This window comes from Hirundo rustica, chromosome 11 (genome assembly GCF_015227805.2).
Source record: "Hirundo rustica isolate bHirRus1 chromosome 11, bHirRus1.pri.v3, whole genome shotgun sequence".
Classification (NCBI taxonomy): Eukaryota; Metazoa; Chordata; class Aves; order Passeriformes; family Hirundinidae; genus Hirundo; species Hirundo rustica.
Window position 1 is genome coordinate 17,464,932 of NC_053460.1, and position 21,575 is coordinate 17,486,506.

Consider the following 21,575-nt stretch of genomic DNA (forward strand, 5'->3'; position numbering starts at 1 on the left):
CAGTTCCCAATCCCTGCCCTTGTGTTGGATCTGCCATGGCAGCTCAGAACACCCTGGCACCCAGAGCAAGTGATGAGTAAGAGTGGGTTTGGTTTTTCTTGTAGTGAGTTACAGAAGTACAGAAATCAGTTTGATTTCATTGAAAACTCCAGGATAGCTTCTTTCCCTTAGAGGACTTCACTGCTTAGTTCAGTGTTTTGCCAAAAGTTTTAGATTCAGTTATTCAAAAGCATTTTTGTTTTAATGCAGTGTAACTTCAATGTATTGGGTACTTCATGAATTTCAACAAAATATTTATAATATATATATATCAAAGTGGTACTAATGTATTAGTTGCCCACAGACTATAGTCATTAAACCAAGCTGTGATGCAGCTAAACCAAAGTTAATGTTACCATCTGAAATACAGGCAAAACTGGGGGTGATGTGTTAATAATTCTTTGTTTGCAGAGCGAGTGTTATTGAGGAACTTTAAGTCAGCAGGTTGTTTTAACCAGCAATGCCTTAACAAAAATCACGTGAGATTACTTTTCAGCATGGTGCAGTGAGTCAGACACTCATAACTCCTGTGCTCCCATCACTGTCAAAATTCTGCAATCACTGTCAAAAACTGTTTCAAATATTCTCTTTTTTTTTTTTCTTGTTTTATTTTGTCTGTATTCAACTAATAAATAAATTATTTTGAAGAAACTACATTCCTCAAAAAACTATGAAGTTATTCTGGCAGATTCACTTCTGCAGTGCCCAGGTAAACCTGAAAGAAAAGCAATAACAAGAAAAGTATTTATAAAAATATATTTCACAAAGTAGGAAACAATACAGGAGTTTCTCTGAATACAATACATGGAGTAAATAAACAATAATATAGCTTCAAAACAAAGTAGAAAATTAAAATGATTTGCATGTAATACGTAGTTTTCTTATACAATTGCTACTTCTAAATGGCAAGTTTGCATTACAAATTGAGTATGCTTGCAGCTTCTAGTGTTCTTTCTCTGTGTGCAAGAGCCCTGGTGCATCACTATGAATATTATAGAAAAAAATGCTAATAACAGAAGCAGTAAAATTATGTACACACTGGTTCCTGCTCTAATACAGTGAAGAACTATAAGCATGGTTTGTTTTTTGTTTTTTTTTTTTTACTGTACTGTGTTATGTGTGGATTTCTAAAAGTCTATAGTTTAAATATTCACATGAACCAGTTTACTTCCAGCTGTTTGTGCTTTTATTAAAAACACCAGGTACTAGATTTATGAAGAAGATATAAAACTGTCAAAAGTTTTTTCTGGCAAAGCTTAATTCCTGCCAGCATTCTCTTAAAATTCAGCTTTCAGCTACTGCAAATGGACAGGGAACTGCTTTAACCTGCAACAATTTGTCATTTTTCTTTTCAAAATGTACATGTATGAAACATTCATTATATATAGAAAAAAAAATCTAACTGATATAATTTAGTTTTCTTCATAATCTTACTCTATAGATTATCAGTCTTAATAAATAAAAGCAGTAATGGACATCAATAAAATATTTATTTCAAAGATTAAACAAATAAATTCGATCTTTAGCAATAAAATCAGCAAATCTTTCATTTATGTAAGTCCATCCCATTTCACAGTTTTTTCTTTCAGAAGACGAAGCACAGGGTTTATTCTTCTTCTAGAAAAAAAGATCCTTTTTTGAAGCAAGGTTCTGTAGCCCTGCCTCTGAATCTCTACACATTAGTAGTATTTATTACCCATCACTGGAATGGATTAAGAACATGTGAATATTTTAAGGCTTGACACAATATTTAAAGATGATATTCAGTCTGTGGTTGCGTGGCCAACAATTACTGTATGTACAATGAATGGTCACTGCACAGTAGGAGCCAGTAGGAATTGGCAATGCTATTTCTGCTCAGCATTGCTAAGAAGACCAAGATATTGCTTTGAACATTTCTGTGGCAGGATCTTTGTTGGCAATGCAGAAACAAACCTTTAGCTTTACACGTACTGGGCAGGAGCTACTGTTCAACAGCAAATCCCTGCAAGTCCATTTCCTAAGAGAGCACCAATTTCTTTTTTGTTCTTTTCAATTCACTGAAGATAATCAAAGATCCAAATCTCCATCTTCAGAGTGGTCAAGTGAATATCAAATATCCAAAGACTTCTAGACACTCCACATACTTTACTTCACACTCCACAAGACTTAACCTCCTAACATATACTTTTTTTTTGGTTCAACATTACAATGTAGTTGATTTTATAGATGACTGGCGCTAAACTTGCCTCTAAAACAAAAAGCCACATTAGTTTTAACTAACAGCAGTGGCCCTAGAATATTACATGATCATTAAGTCAACAGGGAAAAAGTTTGTAATCCACTGTCAAGTTTCTTTGTCACTTTCTCCGACTGAGTAAAGTTCTCCGAGTCTTTTAAAGCGAGGACCCCATTCACTGAGGTAGTCAAAATTCTGGTCTGAGTCTGATGTGGAGGACTCCAAGGAGCTGAGGGAACCAGCCGCTGACCCCTTTCCTTCATAGCCATAAATCTGGATAGAGTCATATGGCGGAGCTGTGGGATCATTATCAGCTTCATGAAGCCTTACATTAATAAATTCATCAACATCAACACCATTAGGAACAGGTGCAAGACCCTGCCTGGGCATAAATTGAAGATCAGGCTTAATATCCTTACGAGGTAAAAACCCATTAATTCCATCCGGATTCTGCAAAGTTGCAATGTCAAACGCTTCCGTATCTTCCTCTCCACCTCCTTCATCGTCGTAGCGAATTATATTTTCCCTCACGTCTTCATCATCCTTGATGATTAGAGGCTCGTTCTTATGTCTTCTTAGTGTCACAAACAGCACCACAATGACTGCAAAGAGAGCACCACAAGCTGGTTAGGCAAAACATTTCCAACCTAAACACCTCATGGCGAGTGCAGCTGGGGAAGGTGAGAGGTGGCTTTTTTGTGGAATTGGGAGTAATAAGGGTGAAAAGCTGAAAGACCTATGAGTACAACCTCCTTCACGTGAAGGAGATTTGATCAGAAGCTCTGATTAGTCATCTAGGCTTTGATTAGCAGCTCGTATTTATATCTGAAGCTTAATTTTATAGAAGCAATAAGATATCCCATACTTCTAATTTTGAGCCTCAACCTTTCCCTTTGGAAGTGAAGTCAGGCTATCATTATTCACATAGCCTGTAATGATCTACATTAGGGATAGTGTTTGCAAAAATGAGAGGGTTTTTTTTCTGAAAACAAAGCCCTAATGGGAGAAGGAAATCAGTGTTTTTCCTACCTGTTGCAAGATTCCTATTATATAACTAAAAAGAGAGTGAGAAAATAAGAGAGAAAGAAAGAGCTTAGCTCAATTTCAGAAATCGTGGACAGATGCATAAAAAACTCTAAATGGGTTATGGTTGTTTTTGCAGCTTAATGCTGAAACCTCAGTTACTGATGTAAATCTCAGTCACAAAGTGAAGCTGCGAAGTGCAGAAATAGGACTCCACTTTCACTGTTCTCTCCCTCACTTGATGTTGTATACAAATCTTGTATGTTTTATTAAAATATACCACAGTGCTTATCTTGTAAAGCTTTAGTGTCTGTTGTGCCATTACAATCCAGAATAAACTCAGAATAGAAATATACCAATATAAATATATATAATGGAAAGAGATAAAGCTGTAAGAAAGCATCCAAAGAAGGGAGCTGGGGCTGGGGAGGAGGAGCAGCTGAGGGCACTGGGCTGGTTCAGCTGCAGCAGAGGAGCTGAGGGCAGAGAACCCCAGGGCTGCAGGGACAGTTCCAATCTCTGCTCTCTGACCAGGGACAGCACCCAGGGAAGGGCTGGAGCTGGGCCAGGGCAGGCTCAAGCTGCAGAGCAGGGAAAGGTTCTTCTTCCCCCAGAGGGTGCTGGCACTGCCCAGGCTCCCCAGGGAATGGGCACAGCCCCGAGGCTGCCAGAGCTCCAGAAGCCTTTGGACAGCTCTGCCAGGGATGCACAGGGGGGATTATTGAGGGATCTGGGCAGGGACAGGGGCTGGGTCAATGATCCCTGAGGCTCCCTTCCAACTCAGGACATCCTATGATTGTCCATAGTTCATACAAGTTTTAGCATTTATAAGAGATCCATTTTCCATCGGGTGTATTCCACACTGTTCTCCTTGCTGCTCAACACTGATCTGGTTTGCAGCTTCCCATCCCACACCCATATTCTGTAACCCGTGTGACTGCTTCAGAACAGGACTTGGCTCTCTCTGCTTCTGTCCAGCTCTCAGCACACGAGGGATTCAGTCCCGCCAGCACCGTCAGTGCTGCCGCACGTTGCGTTGGACTGCACCGTCCCTCCTCCTCTGGGAGCCCCCGGCTCCTTCCAGCCCCGGGGGTGAGGGGATGCGCGAGGCCGGCGGCGCTCACCGAGCAGCAGGATGATGCAGGCCAGGATGGCGATGAGGGCGCCCATGCTGAGGCCGATGGGCAGCACGTAGGCCTCCACGTTGCAGGACTGCACGATGCCGTCGCTGCTGCAGCCGCAGACGCGGATGGTCAGCGTGCCCGTGCTGCTCATGGGCGGCGTGCCGCTGTCGCTGATGACGATGGGCAGCAGGTACACCTCCTGCTTCTGCCGGCTGAACCCGCTGTGCTTGGCCAGGATGCTCAGGGTGTTATCTGCAAAGGCAAAACCGGCAGCGTCTCAGCGCACAGCCCTCCCGGAGTGTGTTCGGGAAACCTCCCGAATGCCCCGTGATCTCCTCGTGCCGGCAGCACGTGGCACAGGAATGCCTCCCCTTTCTGTCCCGCTGCCTGAAGAAGTGTAACATACACATTTTCTTGTGTCACACGGTGAGAAGATCATGATGGCAATCCCTTATTTCTCCTCTGCATACAGCACTGCAGATACCTTCCCATCATGATTCAACAATTTTTTTTTCAAATCACACAGTCATAAAAATCCAGCCAGTAAAGCAAGAGAGAAACGAGATGTTAAAGCAACCCAAACTTAAAGCATATTCACCAATTAACACAAATTTTCCTTGCCTTACAACCACAAAGTGCCCATTTTCCACTGCTATAAAAGATTCTTCCTTTTTATATAAAGAGAAAGGAAAAGCTACATCCATTAAAAGTTGTGGGCCTAATTTTAAGTGATCTAAACTTTTATTTGGCCTCAGTGAAGAAAAGAGAGCAAACCAGGCTGCATCTCCCATGGAGACAGACAGGAAATGAGTCGAGGACATTCTTACCTCTGCACACATATGCAGAAAGTTAACTTTAGAAATACAAAGAGGCATCTGGCTGCATGGCATCCTACACAGCCACAGAGTTACACAGTGAAATCTCTCAGAGTCACCCAGTTCTCAGTTCACCATCAAATGAATACAAGTTGATTTTTCTTAGGTTGGATAATCACAGAGATTTTAATTTGTATAGTTATAAAATTACAGATTCTCGACAGTTATAAACACACACAGATATCAATGATCTTGTATGTGTCAGAGTGCTCAGGTATAAACCATCATTAGTGGCATGTCAAATATGCAAAAAAATCTGATTTCTTTATATACTTAAATATTCCCTAACTTTTAACTGCTTTATTCTGTGGAATAAAATAATAATTCAATATTAGAAATTATACTAACAGTGCACATGTTGACTTGCACTAGTTTGCTGTTTGTGTTTTGCTTAATATAAAGATTCAGAGGCACAGAGAAAAGGAACGTAAGAGTGCGTGTGTGAGTGTTGCTGTGGGGTCCAATGACAATTTAAAAATAAAGTTGCACATCTTGTTTGGAAGAAGGAGTTGAGGTTCATTTTCCTGATGCATCCTAAACAAAAGAAAACATCCTGATATTTTATGCTCTAAAATGGACATGTGCAATGCTAAATGTCATTCCATGGAAGGAAAGAAAACTCTGGGGGTGTTCATATGACAGTAGTTTTCTCCTGAAGATCAGGTCCCTTCCAACCCAAACATTATGTGATTCTATAATTTTCTATCCCTTCCACAGCAGAATCACCTACCAATCACTTTTACCAGGCCTAGAGAGGTTATTACTATAATTTATACTGCAGATGATGTAACCATTTCAGCATTTTTCATACATTTAGATTATGCTACACGTGAAGGCCAATCTAAAAATTAACTCCTTTATAAAGCAGAATTAATATGGCCACTTCACAGAACAAAAAGTATTCCTAATGATTTTTTTTTTCCACAGGAATCCTGAGGTTTTATCTATTCCAGTTGGAAACAGTCACATCAAAACTGATGGCACCCTGGAGCTAAATAAATAGTCTAGTTCATCCTTGTGCCCTTTTTAAAATGAAAGGAAGCATATGTGTTTACTGAAGACAAATTTCACATATAAGCTCTTAAGAATTCTGACAACTCAAATAGGACCAAAGTCCCTGATGACACCCAGTGTCACGTGTGCCAGTGTGCTGCAGTGGGAAAGCCACGTGTGCTTGGAGTCAATAATTAACACACATTTGGGAGTGAACAAACCCTGCACTCCTCCTTGGTTGGGTGTGCCAGAGGTGTTAACACACATGTGCAAGTTAAACCACTTCCAGTGCCATCCTTGTTCTCAGCAGGGAAAAAAAAGAAAAGTTATGCTGGAATATAATCCTGTAGCTCAGTTTCCCTGAATATGAGTGTGTAGAGCTTTACCAAAGTAAGAGTGACTACGTGATGTGTAAAAGTTCCTTTTTTATCTGATAGCCTTCTTGGCACCCCTCCCTATTTTCAAATACTGGAAAATAAATTCATCTTTCCGTTGTCGTTCTCCTGCAAAATTAAAAAAATCCCAGCATAAGATGCATCCTTAATCTTTCTGTTTTAACCTTTCAAAAGAGAAAAGAACTATGTGGTGCTCAATTTCCAGCTCTCTCTTTGAGACAAATCCCACTCAGAGGTGTCACATCTGTAGTCATTTATTCCAAACTCCAGAGACTTTTACAGTTCTATTACACAGCTCTAAAATCTGTACTGATACAGTCTGTTCCTTCCTGTGAACCTGCTGCGGTCCTTCTCTGCCCAAGCTGGAGCACAGGATTGATGTGCTGAGCCCAACAGCCCTGCACTTTACAGATATGCAAAAGAGGGAAGGCACCTGCTTTAGGAAGGAACAAAAAAAGAGAAGCTGCACTTGGTGGGAACAGCTTCAGATCCCTTCTCTCCTCCTGGGACACTCACTGCCATCGTTTCTGCTGCAGAAAATTCTAATAAGCCAAAACCAGAGTACAACTCAGTAAAAATAGGAAGGATGTACTCTAAAGAGACAAACAGAAGGGGACAGAAAATGTGAGGGAGGAGAGATGGAGAAAATAAAGTGTCAAGCAGTGCAGCTTTGCTGAGTGTAAGAAACCACCTGGTACCAGTAATGGTTTTCAATTCAAGTTCAGAAGTAATGAGGGAAAGCAAAGAGTTGCAAGGTATTTGGGATATGAACTGTTAGCTAAGAGCAAAATAAGTTGCAATGGTTGTACAGTCAGAACTATTCAGAAGAGATGTCAAACAGGGAGAAGAGAATAACTTTCTTTTCTTACAGATGGCTTGTTTGGTTGGGTTTTTTTGTTGTTGGTTGGAGGTTTTGCGGGGGGGGAGGGGGGGGTGTTGTTTGTTTTTTGTTAGAAACTATATTTGACTAAAAGTGAACATGTTATGCCTGGAAAGAAAATAAACTGACAAGCAGAAAATAGAAAAAGCAAAATGAAATGACCAAATTGTTTTGCCGATGGGTGGCAAGTCCTCCATTTGACTTAGGAATTTTGTTTAGCAATAAATTGTTTCCCCTTCATTGCTATATCTTAAAATAAATATACCTTAGTATTGCTGGAGATGTGGCTCTTGAGTGAAGAACAACGACTCCCTAGTTGACATTTTAGCTGGTTCCTAGAACTTGAAGATAAATCCTACCAGATGATCAGCAATAAACTCAATTTATCTGATTTACTTTCTCCTTTCTGTGGACATTGCCCTCTCCTGGAGCTGACAAAACAGCAGGAATCTCCTCCAGGAACAACCTCCAGCACTGCTGCATGAATTAACTTGGCGGCAGGTGCTCAGCAGGAGAGGTGACAATCGCCTTCCCCTCATCTTCCCATTAACCTACTGATCCTTCATTAGAACGCTGCTCGGGTTGTTTATTTATTCATGGCACTTTTAGCAAAATAAGGAAAAGCATGTGCAGAAAACCCCCAAAGCTCTTTGTTCACAGAGCTCTGAGCTGCCTGCCCCAGGCAGAGACACTCAGTGTGTTCCTCCAGTTGGTGAGACACGTCCAGGGGAGGCTTTGACATTCCGCAGAGCAGAATGAGTCTCCCGGAATTCTGTGCCCTTCTCTGTGGGGAAGGGGCTGCAGAAGTTCATTGAAATGCCTGAGCCCTATGAAATGCCCCCTCCCTGGTGATGTACCAGCCACCCAGGATGGACCAAGAGCTGCATCCTGTCCTGCAGGCTTCAGGAATGCTGTAGGATCTTAATAATTGTCATAGCATCGGTGTCAGGTCAGAGGAACACAGCTCTGGGCATGCACAACTACAGCTCAGAGCTGGAGCTCACTCCCGCCTGTTTTACATATTAAAATCCTGGTGGCTCAGCTCCCTGGCTGACTCTCTGTCTCTGGAATTTACAAGCAGATTCTTGAAACAACCATGAAAGAGACTGTTTTGGGAATATCTCCCTCCCAGCTGGAACAAAGAATGACAATGCAGGTCTTTAAAAGATGTCCAATGTGGTTTCTAGACAAAGGTAGTTTGCATAACCACAGCAATTACCACAGGGCTAAGTGCTTTCTGCAGACTCCCCAGCTGTTCTCAAATCTCCCAGATCTCTTTTGAGGCTCTTGGATGAAAGATTTTGAGAAAATGCAAATACCATTGTTTTAATACAAAGCTACTTCTGGATTTTCTGGACACGAGTGACTTTAATGTCATCAAGAGCAATCAGGATGTGAAATTAGCAGGCAGGACTCAACTCCTTCAGTTCCCACTTTGTGCAAGAAGGCATCTTGCAATTTTAAGCCAGACAATAAAATAACAGAAGAAAAGTAAAAATTAGAAGAAGTGAGTTTGCATCGGAGTGTCATTTTCTCTGCACACATTATTGCAATTCTTTAATTCCTTTGCAGTCTCTAATATGCTGAGATCAGTGGAGTTCCCTGCTGTGCCAACTTACACCTACAGAACTCTGCCTTTCTTTTTTTATCCCTTTTTTAATGTCCTCGGAAAGATCAAATAATTAATGGTATTAAAGACTTTGTGGTAGAAGTTGTTATCTATGCTGGATATATTACTTATGTGAAGAAAGAATTTTAATTGGAAACTCTACAGCTGGAAACAGCATAATGAAAGAAATACATGTTTCTTCCTGTTTATTAGAGCTATCTTTCTGTGTACATTTTTAAATCTCAGATCCTCTGTAAAACAGAGTTCTTTGAGACAAGTAGAAGAGCAGCAGGAACATCCTTACTGTGACACTCCCTGCTTTTTTTGATAAGGAAAAGACACAGACAGCTCATTCATCTCCAATCTCTGTTCAGAACCAGCATCTATTCTTAAATAAAAACCCTAGACTTGAAATAACGGAGAAATTGAATTATTATCATCAAGGTTTCAGTGGAAACAAGCAAAATACAGGCAGAAAACCAGAGCACATGACATTTGAAGGAATGTGAGCTCTAGAACACTCAGCAACCAGCTGCAAAGGCACTACAAGAGAACATTCAAGAGAATGTTGATGCCAGTTCAGCTTTGTATAACCATTAATAACCATAATTAATATGCATATGCCTCTTGTAATAATTAATGTTCACTAGTGGAGACCTTACAATGTAAACCACAGATTTTTTAAAAGAACATTTCTAGCATTGGTATTTTTGTTTTTCTTCAGAATTCAAACCTAATGACAGAGAAATGGTGGATGACAGGAAGATTCCAATCCCCTTTTTAGAGCCTGAGAATAAAACAGTCAAGAGACACTGAGGTGTCTCAAAAAGTCACTGTATAAGTCACCATAACCATTATTCTTTTTGAGCATTTTCTCAGTCACACTTTTTTCCTATTAAAAGATTTACAAATAACACCTCTTTGGACTGGTAGGATTGCACTGCAGAAAGAAACGCAGTGAATGCATCCCCGACAAGCTAACTCCCTTGTTTCAAAATTTCTTTCTTTCTTTTTGCAATTACAAAATCCCTGGGAAAAAATAGTCCTGAACTCCTTTCTGATCCACCACAAGAGCCAGAAGCAACAACTTCAAGCACACCCTCATCCATGTTCACCTTGTAAAAAGCCACTGCTCACAAACAGGCCTTGAGCTGAAAAACTGATTTATTTGTTTCAGGCTCCACTTGAGTACAAGTTAGAAGCATCAGTTCCTGATGAAATTAAAATGCCTTATGAGAAACACCCATGTAAGACAGGATTTTTTTATTTTTCTGCCTTAGGCTGAAACAAGTTTTAAAGGAATATTTGATTAAAAGGGTACAATTGTAAGCTTGTATGTTATAAATTTGGCAATAGTTAGTAGCTGAAAAAAAAAAACCCCACCTACTTGTTCATTAGAACTGCTATAACTATTTCGTTTCATGATTAAACTTAGTGTTTTCAACATGGCTGTATTTATAAAAAGTACATTTTTATTATAACATATATATATATATATAAAACATATATAACACATATATACACACACACACACACACACACACACACACACAACTGTGTCGTGTAATTTTACATCTGTACCAGGCCTTCCTTGGTGATTGTCTCAAACAAAATCCTCTTGAGCAGCAGTTTACTAGGAAAAGGACCCTTTGCCTAATCTGTAGGGTAAAGGTATACGTGTTCTATTCAAACAGAATGCTTACAAAATCATCTGAAAATAAAGAGGCCGTTTTTACAGTGTATTTTTCCTGACTTATGATGGCCAAACCATATGGACACTGAAGTATCCACTGGTATTCCAAACTAACCTGCCTTTCATAAATGTCAAAAATTTGTGATGTCTTCAAAAAAGCAGATTGATGACTGCTGTCAAATTTGATAGAAGATATCAGGTTCAGAAGAGAAACATTTTTGTCATAAAAATTCAACTGATTGATCAAATTCTCTTTCCTGCCTCATAACAAGTTGCATTCCATACTGGCATATTTAATGGCAATTCACAAAGCATTCCTATGAAAAACTAAAAAACACTTGAATGATTTTGGTTCTTTAACAGACTTGGAGTTTCTGCAATTCCTTAAAATTCCAATAAGAACACAAGGAAAGGAAAAGTATTTCATGTGAGAAAATGTATTGGTAGAAGAATAATTGGAAAATGTCACATATTTTGTATCTTTGATTATTTTCTTCTCTTTACCAGTTGGCTTAAATAATAACAGTTTATGCCAGAACTGAGCAGCTGAATCAACTAATGAATAAAAAAACCTAAACACATTTCCATGTAGTCCTTTGCAAAAATAGAAAGTACTGCTGGGAATTTTGAATTATGAGCAAAGTAATATTTAATCGTGTATACATCATTCTCATATGTTAAAATTTCTTGGAAAGGGGAATAATTATGTTAGTACTACTGTGTAATACAGAACTTGTAGTAAATAAATTCCTGACAGAAGGAAAAAAAAAAAGCCAGACAAATTAAAGGCAAAGTGATGATGAATAAGCATTTCCTCCTACCTTTTTCCTTTGAAACTGTGAACTTTAGATAATAGTCTGTATAATTTCTAGTTCTATTCCTTTGGAAAAGTCTGAACTTTAGATAATTGTCTCTTAAGTATTCTAAAACTTTCCCTTGACCTTTAGGCCAGCAGAGCTATAATCAAACATAACTATATGGTCCCTTGCAGTCTAGCAACAACTCTTGTATTTTGTACCTTGGTTTTTTAACTCATTGAAGAAAGGATAGAAAATCCCTGCTGAAGAAATAATGATGTAGAAGCATGCATTAAGTCTGAAATAATACCAGTTTTATTGTTAATGGGGTAGAGAAATAATTAGGACATGGTCCCTTTCTCTCTATTTTTAATTTACAGACACACAGAGCAAGTCAAAGCAGGAAATTCTGGGTTCTGGGTCTGTTTAAGCTCCACCTTGTCTGAACTGCACCCAACACACGTGACTGAATCTCACCAACTCTGGTTTGTCCATTCATCTCTTCCAAAGCCCTGGCGTCACTTAGGATTGTCGCTCCCATAATGGGAAGCAACTCCAGGCCAATGAGGGTGTGAGCTGTGCTAAAACACCACTGCCTTTTGCCTCTGGTTTTTCTCCCCTGCGCTCAAGCAGCCAGTCACAAAGTTGTTTACTAATAATGCCACTGCTTTGACACGCTTGAATTTATTTGGATCACATCGGTACATGGCACATGCATTGAACGGTACATCTGTAAAGTGTAAGATTTAATGCACGTTGCCAAGCTCTGGTTTAGAAAGAGAGATGAAATGGCTGTCAAATGTGCTCAGCATTAAAAATACATTATTAACACAGCAATTTGCATAGACTGATGGATCATTTTTGAAATCTACATATTCTAGTTAATTCTATTCTCCTGTTATTTTAACCAAAAATTTCAGAAAGTGATACAGTGTTTTACAGTGCTTTGATAAAATAATGCCTATATTTTGCATTTGAACCAAGAACATTCCAGTACTGTATTATCAGATTCCAACAAAAATGCTGCAGGGATAAATAAAAAAAGCCAAGCTATCCCAAGGCTGTGCCATCTGCTTTTCTTCGGAGGGATAATGGATTCTCAATCTTTCTGTGAATACCTACCTACCAAATGCAGTGTGGGAGGAGAGGCTGGTGGCATACAGGGATCTGAGCCCCTCAGGCCACAGTGACAGGTACAGCTTTAAACATTCCACTGACTGCCTGTTCTCTTCTCTGTAGAGCTAAGTCTCCATCAGGTTTCAGTGAAATTCAGAGTGCTCTTGGGAGGTGATGGAAAAGTTCCACGAATTCCCACCCATGTTCTTCACCTTGCTCACTTCACACGCATCCTCCAGTTCTTACATCAGTGACTTCTAGGTCTGAAAATGTTCACAGACCTCATAACGATGAAGAAAATCACGGATATTTGAAGTGAATCTTTCTTTGTACAATGTAAACTGTGAATATCGTAGTAAAAACCATAAAACTTAAGTAGGGACCTTTTGGGTCTTAGACATGTGATGTGTTCTTGACATTTGAGTAGTTTAACATCCACTTCTCTGTGCCATGATAATCACCTTTTCCATTCCAATTCCTTGCTGAATGTGCACAGCAGCTTGGTAAGGATTTAAAACAATTTACCAGTAAATCATGCACCAGCCCTTAAAAACTAAATCTCCAATCAGATCTATCAAGCATATTGAAGTTTTGTTGCCACAGTAAAAGCCAAATTTCAGCCCTACCAGTGTATTTTTATTTTGCCACTTACTTTTTACATAATGTCCGCTTTGAAATACAGCAGCAGAAAGCAACCAGCAGACTATGAAAACTGCAACCAGCATTTATTGGAATTCTGCCTATTTGTACTGGTGTAATAAAGGTCTTGTCAGCACTTCCATTACAAAATGCCAGTTTTCAGAGGTTTATAACTCTGACATAACAACTTCCTATGAAAAGAAATTTAGAATGTGGACTCTCTGCCAAAGAGCATTGAAACTTAAATACAGCTTACGTTGGCCAGGGCATTTTAAGTCAGAAAATAAATTAAAAACAATTCTGACTTAACATTTCCTTGAGCTGGTGCCACTGAAGAAAAAAATGAGGCTTTGATAGTAAAAAGTGCCAGAATCCTGCAGTTCTTATACAAGGAGAACTCCCTTGAAGTTCCCTGAGAATAATTTCTGTGAGAGCCCTGAAAGGAGTGCCATTATACATTTTTGTAAATGTCATCAAGAGTTATATTAGCTTTTTGTAATTTGAAAGACTGAAATGTTATGGTGTAACATTGCCCCTGGGCCCACAGGCAGCATGATAATGACTTTGGGAAGACATTCTGATATGCAGATTACATATAACAATAACAATTTGTTATCATCAGACCATTAATGGCAGTAATTTAGACCTCTGTCTCACACCCAAAGGATTCACACGATGCCTTATTACATGCACACCTCTCAGCAAGGATGTGATCCCCACGGGGAAAACTCATGGCCTTTCGAAATGCAGGGAAGAGCAAAAGGCAGCCAGAGAAGAAATTCCAGTGAGTGAAAAAAACCCAATTACCCATCTATAGAGCGGAATAGTTTGAAAAGGCTTTCAAATGAAACATCCCAGATACTCTTTGGAATGCTTCTGGACAGCAACACAAATATTACATGGAAAAAACCTGGAATAGCCACAAGTTCCAGACTGGGATACACAGCTGGATTATGGAGACTCAAAGCAGGAGCACACATGCATCTGAATTTATATTCCAAGCCCAGGACATACTGCAAGACCCTGTCTGTGCTCTGTTACATGGTGTGACACAACTCAGAACCTGGAAAGAAGGAGCTGGGGAAAGATGTCAGCACTTGAATTCTGCCTTGCTGCAGAGATATGACAAAGTCAATGCTACTGCGGGTGAATATATGGAAATTACAGCACCAGTTCAGAAGTTGTTCGGAGTTCTCATGGAATCACAGAATGAGTGAGCTTAGAAGGGACCTCCAGAGGTCCAACCCCTGCTCACTACAGCTACCCAGAGCCCAGGACCTTGTCCAGTTGGCTCCTGAGGATCTCCAAGGATGGGAGTTCTAAAAATAGTAAAGCATTTGTATTCACAATTGAAATATAACTGTGACAAAACAAAAGACCTCTTATTCGGTGTTTCTCTTTGTCTCATGAAGAGAAGTTATGAGGTATATATACATAAAGAATCTGTAAGCCAAGAGAACACCTTGCAAATGGTTCCTTGTTGTCTTCTAATTTGTGATGAAGAGCCTGTACAAAGTACAAGTGAAGTGTTTAGGCAGAAGCTGCAATAAAAATACAAAGCATGATCGCATAAAAATATTAGTAAGAGATGGGGATTCTACTGGCAGAGGAAAATGCATCTCAATACACTAAAAAAACCTCTGTGACCCTGAAGAAAAAGCATATGAAGTCAAAAAGGTGAGCAGAAAAAAAAAAAAAAAACAAAACAGTAAGGGTTTTTTTCAAAAAACTTGAGAAAGTTATGTTTCTTTTCTGGGGAAAATAAATAAATAAATAAATAAATAAATAAATATTTAAGAAAAATCGTTTTCATTTAGAAAAAGCTATGGTTTGTATATGAATTTTTGAAGCAAGTGGTTCTGCTAGACAGACTGTATTAGAACTCTATAAAGGTTTTAGCAACTACATCTTTTGATCCTGCCTGTTAGCACAAAAAAGGCATAAAACAAGAAAAAGTTGATTTGTTCTATTTTTTTTCTTATTTAAAAATAGAAAATGTTAGTACAAAGAAGCTGTGACAATGTGGATTAGATAAAGCTGATACAGAAGAGGATGTCAGGTGTAGAACCGAGTCTAAACCACCTCCCTCTGTACTCAATACTGCAGCTGCCATCAGACTGGGCTCCACCATCTCCTCCCCTGAGAAGCAGATTCCTCATGTTTACTGTCTGGGACTTGCAGAAGAACCCAAAATACACCCCCCTAAAGAACATTCCTGAAACTCTCAGCATTTACCAGCCCCTAGGGAACTGCTCACAGCCCTGCAGTGTTTGCACAGCACAAGGGCAGCACGGTGATTAAATGTTTTATCCAAATTCACGCAGGAAACACGTAGCCAAGCTAAACAGAAGTGTTCCAAACTCTAGAACAATTCCTCAGTCAAAAATCCATCACTCCTGTGGAGTGCTCTGAGATTAACACAAGGTCTTAATCTTCGTTGGGGCAACACTGCATAGTTTACAGGAGGGTCACATATAATGGATGAAAATGTTATAGGAAGTGACAGGACCCAGCAAAGCAAGGTTAGGGAGAAACAAGTTGGAAAAGGCTACATGAATTAGTTTTATTTTTTTATTATTTCCAATAACCTGTATTTTAGCTTCAGTTTTAGATTAGACTGAATGAGTTTCATAACACAACACAAACAAAGCCAGAAAGTTTTACCTGTGTTTGTGAAAGCGATGTGAAATGGTTATGTCATTAAAGAGAAGAAAAAATTCAGTGCTCATTTTCAAGACAGCCCAATATTCTTAGAATGGAACAGAGAACTTTCATCAGCATTCAGAGATTACTGTTGGTGGTCCTTTTAAGGTTTATGACTTCAACATCAAACTCATCTCAAAAGTCCACAGAGTGGACTTCAGTCCTGACTTAGCTCTTAGAGTCAGGTGGAGGAAAAATCCCAAACCTACAGAGTTACAGTTACTGTTCAGGCTTGTACACAGTCCTCAGGCTTCACAGTCAGAGTGAAGTTTGCTAGTCTAAGCCCAGGGTTAGTCAGGCCAGGCTGGGGGCTCAGCCTTTGCTCTCTGAACATGGGCAGACAGCTCCCGCTGCTTCCCTGATTCCTGCAATCGGCTCCGCATCCATCAGTTACCTTTGGAGGACCCCACCAGCTCCTCCTCTTCAACACCATCAAGCAGACATCTGGTCCTTTTCTTCAAGTTCTATTTATCTCTCCCTAACAAGCTGCCTTATTATCTCACTTCAAACAGGGGCCCATCTTCACTCCCTCTCTAATCAGTGCTGATTACCAAGTGTGCACATCCTATCATTTTAGGATATGCAAACTCTCTCCCCAGACTAGACAGGTCAACTGATGCATTCCATTTCTCTGCTGCGTTTGGCTCAGCGTGTAAGAGCTCTGCGTTCAGTCACATCATGTATTCTACCTCTTCCCTGCCCTCTGAATGGATTGCCTTCAAGGCAGATTTACTATATAAATATTACACGCTAATAATTACATAAATATGTCACTAATTACTGACTGCTTGCCAAATAAAGTACGTCCTAATTAGACAGAATTAAATGAAGACCAACAAAGTGACATATTTTACAAGATCACCCATAAAAATTACAAAATCAGGAGTTAATGGGAAAATAACCTAAGTGGTACAAACCCCGCCACCCAACTAGGAAAAAGTTTTGTCTCCCTTATTCTCTAAAGGTTGATGTCAGAAGCTGTACTGAAAAATCATTTAAAAATTTTTGTTTCCTTCAATGTGTCACTGCTGTTTTTGCTGTGACAGAGAAATACAACCCATTCTTAAACACTCACCTCTTCAAAATGAGCAAGGAAGAAATAAAAGAGTATGTAAAGTAGAAAATATAAACCTATTTGAGCACACCAGACAGGTTCAGGAAAATGCAGTGACACAGAATTCACATAATAATCAATGTCATGGTCACTCTGTAGGAACAATGCCTGTGATTCCAACAGTAACTCCTTCCCTGCGTAAAACACGTGTGGAATTGGTTCAAAACAAGATACAAATTAGAACATATCTGAGCCTTTTAAGCTTGCATTATAATGTCAGTTGTGAAATAGTCAATCAGATAAGCCTTAAGGCTAAGTGTGAAAAATCAGTATCTCCTATTTTTAATGGAGGATCCATGTGCAAATAGTCTGCTAAAATGACAAAATGAGATTTTTCCTAATCAAAGGAAAAACTAACAGTTAATAGGTGATGATTCCTGCTTAAATTGTTTTCACTTTTAGCATGTTTATTATTCCTCTAGTAGAACAGCCTTGGTGGTCTTTATATCTTTACTGCAACTGAAAGTTTAAAATGAGACTCATTCCTCGTTTCTCATTAATTGACAAAAGTGCAATCAGAGCAACTAATAAATTAATTTCTCCTCAACAGTCTGTGTTTAGGATATGACAAAACAAAAAGATATTCCATAATGAGTGCAACCAAAAAATTTACAAAGGGAAAGGAAAGGAAAGGAAAGGAAAGGAAAGGAAAGGAAAGGAAAGGAAAGGAAAGGAAAGGAAAGGAAAGGAAAGGAAAGGAAAGGAAAGGAAAGGAAAGGAAAGGAAAGGAAAGGAAAGGAAAGGAAAGGAAAGGAAAGGAAAGGAAAGGAAAGGAAAGGAAAGGAAAGGAAAGGAAAGGAAAGGAAAGGAAAGGAAAGGAAAGGAAAGGAAAGGAAAGGAAAGGAAAGGAAAGGAAAGGAAAGGAAAGGAAAAACATATCAATCAGGTACTTAGGGAATAGAATGCAAATATTCATGAGCTAACCATGAGGTGGATACAGAAGAACTTCTTAGATGCAATATGACTCTGCTGGTTAATATATTGAGGTGGGGAAAGGGCAGAGGTTCTTTGGCCTCAGGAGATCATTCCTCCTACTCAGATTTAAACCCATTTCCAGGAAATCAAACATAGTCAGTGCATTGTCCTTGAACATTTCCACCAGAGAAATAGCATTTTGCAGAAAACCTGGAGGAATCAGATGTACCCAGGAAGCCAGAAGTGCTACTTAGAAATCTCTTAACTCTTTCAGAAGGTAGCTGATTAAAAACCTGGAAATTTATCTTCAAATATTATATATTCACTTGGCTATAAATACTACTATGAAATACTTCTAAAGTCCTAGAATATCATAATCATGGGTGCTATGAGGTTTTAAGGAGTTACATTTTCAGAGCACTTAGGGAACCCTTGATTAAAGGCTGGTGGAGCAGTGTTTCACAGAATCCCAGGCTGGGTGAGGCTGGAGAGACCCCCAGGGGCTGCTCTGGTGCCCCCTCCGTGCCCCAGCAGGGCCGTCCCAGAGCACAGGGCACAGCAGTGTGTGCAGAGGGCTCTGCAATATCCCCAGGGAGAGAGGAGCCTGCACAGCCACTGGGCACCATCTGCTCAGGGCTGGGCACTGCCAGGGCAGCAGTTGTGCCTCCTGTGCAGGGGCAGTTCCTGCCTGTTGATAAATTTCAAGGAGCTAGAACTGCAGGTTTACTGCTGTTAGTGGAGAAGTTCTGCTCTGAGTAAGAACCCCACCTTTCTGTCAGCTAAGAAGTTCAGTCATGAGACCTTGATTTAATGTCTATTTTCCCATTATGTGTCTGAAACTAAGTCACACTGAAGATTCAATTTGTTCCTTCTCTGCTATTTCTTTCATCCATGTTCCATGTTATTACTGAACCAGACAGATTTTCAAGCTAACTTAATGACCAAATTCTTTTGCTCTCCTGTTTTGTTTTCACAGCCTTTTATCCCTTACTCACTCTACTTTAGATTTATTATGAAATTAATGCAACAAACTGGGAAAAGAGAGCTAAGGACGTTACACTTCTGAGCTTGATGAAACTCCTACAGCAGGAAAATTCACAGCTGTCGAATCCATTCCCTCATCATGAGTAAGCACTGTCATGCATATGGTGCACAACACTGACCTCAGATCTTTTTCACTCAGATTGCATCTGGTTCTCAATTAGTTTGATTTATAAAATGAAACATAATTGACGTCTTGGCAACATTCTGTTGCTAGCAGCACAAATAATAAATTAAGAACGAGTGAAGTAAAAGTCTCTTTAGTCATGTGTGCATAATGGCAGGCTGCATGTATTTGGGATTAGCCCGGGTCTCATCACTCCCACTGGATGCTGTTTGGGGCTGGGTCATGTTTGCACTAATGCTCTGCAATAACTGTGTAATTTGGTTGATTCAAATGACCAAAACCAGGCAGTCTCTGAAAGGATGGGATGCTGTGGGAATTAGTCTGATTTTCCAATGTGTATATACAACTCCTCTGTAGCTGTCTGAAAGTTTGCATTTGGGAGGCTTGGAATGAAGTTCTCACCGCAGAGCTAAACTGAAACAGGACAGAAAGGTTAAACAGCATTTGGAACAGAAGCTCCCAGGAAAACACTTTGGCAGTGCAAAACTGTAAAAAGTACAGACGTGCTGGGGAGCACAGCAGAGCTGAAGAGGAGCTGGAGATGCCTGCAAGAGGACAATCAGCTTACCAGATGGCCCCCTCCTTGCTGGTTCATCCATCAGATTGGCCTGTCCAGTCCACTGAAGACTTGATGGATCACCTCTGGCTTAGGGCGGAGGAGAGAGGGAATCTGTCTGGAGTCCTGCATCCTGAATACAGGAGAGGAGTGAATAAGGACTCAGATGGACAGAACTGACAGAAGGGTCTCAGGGTGGAGGAGCTGGCAGCTCAGTTAGCCTCTGAAAGGTTGATCCTAGTTCTCTGTTTCAGGTGTGTGCACCTCTCTAGCCCACTGAAGTGGTGAAAAGGACATAACCACTGCAAGAAGCTTAAATCACCCAGACAGGGCTAAAAAGTGTTTGCAGAAGAACTGCGCTGAGTTTTCACCTGGTTTGTGGCTCTAATCAGAAAGGAGTCTGGAAAGAGCAGTGATCTGCATGCAAGAAGAAAACTGGGAAAGACAGCAGAAGCAGGTGTCAGTGAAGGACAAAGGATTGGAGTGGAAAAATGCTGCCTTCCCTCGACATTAATGCAATCACTTCAGAAAACAACACCGCAGCCATCCCTGCCAGGGAACTTGTTTCAAATCTCACTCAACTGATAGTCAACATCAAGGAAAAGCAGAACTTCAGGGAATAACAGAACACAGCTGATAGTGGTGATAGTAAAGCAAGAAGGGGAAAAGGAAGCAGAAAGTTATCAGCAGAAAGATACATACTGAGAATATTGTCACCAGCCTCAGCTAGGTGGGACTAACACTGCAGTACCATGGAAAAGTGTAACCTTGCTAGGAATAGTGGAGAGGAGTCAGATATATCACTGCAACGTGAAATCATATGGTGAAAAGGGAAATGCATCCATTGCCTGGCAAGACAGAACCTCTGAGCACTAATGGAATGTATTGAGGTCCCTTGAGAATATTATCATTCACTTGGAATTCTACCAAGCCTTCTAGAGTTTGAGAATAGTCTAAAGATGTCTAACACTGATTTCTTCCTCGTGTAGCTCATCATTTTGTCACTGGGAAAGGGCTCCTCTCTTTCAGTTCTTGGGTGCAGTCTGTTTCTTTACAGGATGACATTACATCTTAGAATTGTCAGATACACAAATAAGAAAATCGATTACTTTTCTTTCTTTTTACAAAGGATGATCTAGCATGTTTTCTGATCCAAAGCAGTTTCAGGCAGGTGAATTGTCTCAGGACCAGGGGTAGAGGAACCTGAGCAAAGGGAACTGCATGAATTATATCAGGGACTTGCCAATTGCCACCCAATGCACTCGCTCCAGCAAAGCTGTTTGCAGTGGCTGAACATCACTTTTTGCATATTCATGGAATGAGAACTTGAATCAGTCCTTTCCCTTCCATGGTGTCCCTGCCTGCTGGCACAGTGAGGGAGGTGTGGCAGCACAGTGTCCCTGGGTCCCCTCCCAGCCCCACCGTGATCCTGACACGCTTTCCAGCCACAGAACACAATTCTTAAAAGGGGGCTCAGCAGTTTAGGATAACGTGCAGACTATCAGTAGAATGTGTTACTTCAGGCCTGCAAATCACTTTTTTTTTTTTTTTTTTAGCTGAGGAAGGCAAATATGCATCGAAAATATAATCAAGTATTTTCTGGGGAAAAAAATTAATCCCAGGTTATTGTTAATCCGCAGAATGACAATGTTTCATAGAACTTAGTTACCTTAACTATCACATGATTTGTTTTGATAATATTTAGACCTTTCTACTCA

The 21,575-nt window shown here is 40.0% G+C and overlaps 1 protein-coding gene across 6 annotated transcripts in view; it reads right to left on the reverse strand.

Moving 5' to 3' along the window:
- Nucleotides 1-781: 781 nt before the first annotated feature.
- Nucleotides 782-21,575, reverse strand: part of CDH8 (cadherin 8) — a 156,666-nt gene continuing 135,872 nt past the window's right edge. For all 6 annotated transcript variants that reach the window (XM_040075132.2, XM_040075133.2, XM_040075130.2 and 3 more), the window contains 2 exons: nt 4,405-4,656; nt 782-2,859 (listed from right to left, as the gene is read on the reverse strand). In XM_040075132.2, the coding sequence (XP_039931066.1) occupies nt 2,366-2,859; nt 4,405-4,656 (746 nt within the window). In that variant the 3' untranslated portion in view covers nt 782-2,365. The remainder of the gene's footprint in view (nt 2,860-4,404; nt 4,657-21,575) is intronic.